The 5908-nt window shown below is 32.3% G+C and overlaps 1 protein-coding gene across 1 annotated transcript in view; it reads right to left on the reverse strand.

The window, feature by feature from the left end:
• Positions 1–5257: 5257 nt before the first annotated feature.
• Positions 5258–5908, reverse strand: part of LOC118763566 (ATP-dependent RNA helicase SUV3 homolog, mitochondrial-like) — a 14068-nt gene continuing 13417 nt past the window's right edge. Inside the window, exon 6 of the mRNA XM_036503142.1 lies at positions 5258–5284. Within this exon, the coding sequence (XP_036359035.1) occupies positions 5258–5284 (27 nt within the window). The remainder of the gene's footprint in view (positions 5285–5908) is intronic.

A 5908-nucleotide genomic window follows, 5' to 3' on the forward strand; every position in this document is an offset into this window, starting at 1 on the left:
ATACATACATACGTACATACATACATACATACATACATACATACATACATAGACACACACACATATGTATATCATATAAAATTGAAAATGGAACATGGAATGATTGACGAAAAACGACAAGACAAATGGACATTGAAATCCTCTCATCGGCCATATGGACCAGAGTCATCAACGTTTCGATGCATTTAGAGAATATTCATATATCACTATGCCCTAGTGATATAGGGAATATCACTGAGGTGATGGACACACAAAGAGTTAAAAGTGAAGAACAAAAATGTACATGAGAGACAGAAAATTACGAGCACAAACAAACAATGAATATATATAAAGACGTATGCATGTGTATATAAATATACATAGCACAATAATGTAACAGTTTTCAGAGAAATAAGGGAAAAAGCAAACAGCCACGAGTGGTAGTGCGAAAGGAAAGAAGGAACTAAGGTCTTATACAGTTGGAAAAAAAGGACAGGGCTGAGAAAGGAAGCTTGCTTTTACGAAATTTTGAAATGAAACAAGGGTAAGTGTGAAGAATTTTTGGATCAACCTTCAGTGGTGGTGCTGATTATATATATATTATATATATATATATATATATAAATATATATATATATATATATATAATAATAATAATAATAATAATAATAATAATAATAATAATATAATAATAATAATAATAATAATGATAATAATAATAGGGAGTATAACTCCAAACTTACAGGGAAAAATTCAATTTAGTATTAAATCGAATTTCACAATATGAATATATAAGATATAAATTATAAATTAGAGTACGTAGTTTTTTTTTTACTTATAAATTGATCATTCATTTTTGTACTTTTTGAGATCTAGTTATATGTTTTATAAAAATATATATTATTTGTTTGTTTATGTTTTGGTTTATGTCTATCACTGTTTGAGCTGCATAATAGTGGTTTTATCTCTAATTTATAATTTACACACACACACACACACACACACACATGTAAAGAAGCCTGGAATTCTAGTACATGCGCACGCAAATCAAACACTGTGAATAGCGGCGAGCTGGCAGAAACGTTAGCACGCCGGGCGAAATGCTTAGCGGTATTTCGTCTGCATTACGTTGTGAGTTCAAATTACGCCGAGGTCGACTTTGCCTTTCATCCTTTCGGGGTCGATAAATTAAGTACCAGTACGCACTGGGGTCGATTGTAATCGATTAATACCTTGTGTTGTCCTTGTTTGTCCCCTCTGTGTTTAGCCCTTGTGGGTAATAAAGAAATAGGGGTATATCAACATCCGATAGTCTGGTCGATATCCTGACGAGATCCACTGGAAGGATAACCCTGAAGTCAAAGAATTAAGAACTCGCAGTATAGTAAAAGCCATACACCACTCATAATAGGAAAGAATACTGGTAGAATGTTCAGTGAAAACCGCGATAAAACATAAACATAACAGACGAGACATTGATTTAGGACCGAGAAGAGAAACTAGGTACATTGGAAGAAATCAGCCACCCAGATGATCTTAATATGAACTGAAGATCAGCGAAAACGAATATCCTATGCTGACTATGCTGAACTATTGAGAATTTACAGTTAGTCTACCTAGATTACAAGTTCAGGTTTATACCTCTCAAATCCAGAAAGGAGAAAGGTGATTCGAAGACCACAGATCCAGGCCATCATTGGAACTGAAAAAATTCTTGGTTAGAAACTGGTTGTTTATCTATTGGCAAGAAATCTTGAAAAAAAATTGAATAATGATATTCATACACTTTTGACATCATAAGGATTTTATAAGCATTCGAGAGAACGTCAAATAATTTGTTTAGAATAGTGGATGTCGTATCACATAAGGCTATAAATAATGGCATGTAAATATTGCGTTGACAACTCTTTTTGAATAGAAAAACCCTACGGCTAGCCTTCAACTTTTCTATATAAAAGTGTTTGTCAACCCAATTACCCATACTCACATGCTTTGTGTTCCGAGCTCCACTATTCCACAAAAGAAATATACATACATACATACATACATACATACATACATACATACATACATCATACATACATACATACATACATGCATTAACCCATACAGACATACATACAATCCTATATATATATACATACCTATATATTATAATATATATATATATATATATATAATATATATAATATATATATATATATATATATATATATATAATATATATAATATTAAATTAGAGTAAAAATCCACTATTAGGCAAATCAAACAATGAAAAACTTAAGTCAATACATAAAATTAATTTATATTATTTTAAATATTATCAAAAGTATTTAAAAGTTTATAAAAGATAATGAGTACAACAACAACTACGATCGTTTCATGGCTGTCCAATTCGTAATAATTCGAGTTATGGTTACAGTCAATCTTCAGGTAATTGAAATATCAGACTCTATATTCAATAAACCATTAAATATTTATTAAAAATATATTTAGTAATAAAATGAACAACTATATAAATCTAACTATAATTAAAAACAGAACCTAAATAACTAAAATAAACTAATATAATAAGTACTACAAATCACCTGCTATATTTAGAATACTATTACATAAAACAACAAATAGGGAGCTAATTAAGGCTAAGAAATATTCATTATTTATCAAGAAATTTATTATATAAGTAGATGAGATAAGAACGCAAAACATCCGGCCAACTCGGCCAGACTGCTCGCTCCTTCTTTCTGGGTCTGACCGTGGTTCGTGCAACATCGATATTCATCCCTGTGTTTGCGAAACTTTTTTATCTCTGCCGTAAGGCTTCATTTCCACACATGCCAGTTTAATTCAATTCGTCCTTAGTCGAAAGAAACCTGTTGTTATGTCCTGTTATTATTTTTACTGTATTTTTTTTATTGTATTTATATTTGTGTAACATTGTCCGTTCTTTCCGTCCTTGTTTTTGTATACATTCGATGCTTTCTTTAAAGGAATATAATGCTCTTAGCTTGGTTTTTCCTTGGGGCAGGCCAGATTGGAGCAATCTCAAAAATAATCAGCCGAAATTGCGAGAATAAACTGGTTCCTGACTGAAGATAGAAAACTTCGAATGATCCACTCTTGTTTTCTTTGTATCATCTATCTGAATGTTTTGTTGTCCCTTTTTGTATCACCTAGTTGTCCGGATGTTTTGCGTTCTTGTCCCATTTTGTATTTTATTAAAAAATTATCCATGTTTCAGAAAGTTAACACACACAACACACACACACACACACACACACACACACACACACACGTATACATACACATATAAATATCATCATTTAACGTCCGTTTTCCATGCTGGTATACGTTGGACGGTTTGACAAGGGCCAAAAAAGCCAAAGAGTACGTCTGGCACCCGTCTGGTCTGGCATGGTTTTTGTGGCTGGATGCCCTTCTAACGCCACCACTTTTCAGCGTGGACTGGATGCTTTTACTGACCCCACCAAGACGTTGCCCTATATATATATATATATATATATATATAATATATCTTATAAAATGAATAGGGGTTGTAAATTCAACCCTCCATGGGATAACATATATCCAATATACTGCTAGAGAAGTACCCAACAAAGCTAATACATAAATGTTAAAAATTGCGATGCAATTAATTCATTTACTGTATTATGTGGGCAACGGTAAAATTATTTTTACCGTAATTAATAATACAAAATGAGAAAATGGAGAAATATATCTAAATCAATCATCAACTATCAGATAATACCGAATCAATAGTTTTAGTAAACACTACACAATAGCAATGATATTATACATTAATATAATACAAATATAACAACATAGAAATACATTTACAATGTAGCTACAGCTGTTTCGGCCATGAAGACAGGTATGTCCTCATTTAACCTATTAGCCATATAATGCAGGTATAAATGAGACATTAACACAAGAATATCTTACGGCCTCTTCAGAGATTTTAATGCAAGTATGAGTACAAATCCTAAATAATTTACATATAAATATAAATATGTGTGCATCATACTCATATTCTTACATATATTATATATATATATACACAATAATACAATATAAACAATATAGACAATATACATCAACAAACACAATAATGTTCCATATTGAACTCCACAGCTCCTCAGCCAACATCAAGAAACCACAACAGATACACTCACACTCAATGCAGGCATATATATTAAAACAGTCCAATATATTAAAATGTGTCATTCACAAAAAGTCAATAAAGTTAATACCACCACCACGGTACCATCCAATGCAAGCGGACATCCGCATTTTAATATATTGGACTGTTTAATATATATGCCTGCATTGAGTGTGAGTGTGTCTGTTTTGTTTCTTGATGTTGGTTGAGGAGCTGTGGAGTTCAATATGGAACATTATTGTTTTTGTTGATGTATATTGATCTATATGTTTATATTGTATTATTGGTGTATATATATATGTAAGAATATGAGTATGTATGCACACATATTTATATTTATATGTAAATTATTTAGGATTTGTACTCATACTTGCATTAAAATCTCTGAAGAGGCCGTAAGATTTCTTGTTAATGTCTCATTTATACCTCATTATATGGCTAATAGGTTAATGAGACATACCTTTCTTCATGGCCGAACAGCTGTCAGCTACATTGTAATGTATTTCTATGTCTTGTTATATTTGTATTATATTAATGTATAATATCATTGGCTATTGTGTAGTGTTTTTAATAAAGTATTGATTCGGTATTATCTGATAGTTGATGATTGATTTAGATATATTTCTCCATTTTCTCATTTTGTATATATAATATATATATATATATATATATATATAGATATATATATAATATATATTATATATATATATATATATAGATATATATATATATGCACACATATATATATATATATATATATATATATATATATATATATATATACTATACGTATATATATATTATATATGCATATATTCACATACACATACATGTACACATATACATCACACACACACACACACACACCACATATATATATACATATATACACACATACATACCTACACACACACATACACACACACATATATACACACGCATACACACATTATACTCTGTTTTAAATAGACTGAAAGGTAGCCTGTCCTTAACGTGGCTGTTTATTATACTAGAAGTAGCCGTTATTAAACATACAAAACACGTACTATTCTGGTCACCTAATATGCCGCAAAAAGGGAGAAAGTCATCTGTAGTGTATTACGTGGCGAGATTAGCTGATAGCACCTGAAAACAAAAACGAGGAAAAAAAAGAAACACTGCGAGGTGAAGGGGGAGGGAATTTCCGAGTAGCAAGTTGGTTGGGAACCTGGAGCCCAACAAAATGTTCCAATTGGGCCTTGCCCCTCCCAAGGCCCGCCCTGGTAAGTATATGTTTCTTTTGCGTGTGTCCATGTCTAAGCGCGTATCTTCTTTCTTTTCTGTCATCTATATGTGTGCGTATTGAAGGGGATAACACTCTTCAGGGTACTTATAACAATAATAATGGTTACGAATTTTGACACAAAGCCAGAAATTTCCGAGAAAAGGGTCAGTTACATCGACCCCCGCGAGCTGGCAGAATCGTTAGCACGCCGGGCGAAATGCGTAGCCGTATTTCGTCTGCCGTTACATTCTGAGCTCAAATTCCGCCGTGGTCAACTTTGCCTTTCATCCTTTCAAGGTCGATTAATAAGTACCAGTACGCACTGGGTCGATATACTCGACTTAATCTGTGTTTAGCACCCTTGTGGGTAGTAAAGAAATAGGCATTTCATCTGACGTTACGTTCTGAGTTCAAATTTCGTCGAGGTCGACTTTGCTTTTCATCCTTTCGGGGTCGATTTAAATAAGTACCAGTTACGCACTGGG

This window comes from Octopus sinensis, linkage group LG5 (genome assembly GCF_006345805.1).
Source record: "Octopus sinensis linkage group LG5, ASM634580v1, whole genome shotgun sequence".
Lineage (NCBI taxonomy): Eukaryota > Metazoa > Mollusca > Cephalopoda > Octopoda > Octopodidae > Octopus > Octopus sinensis.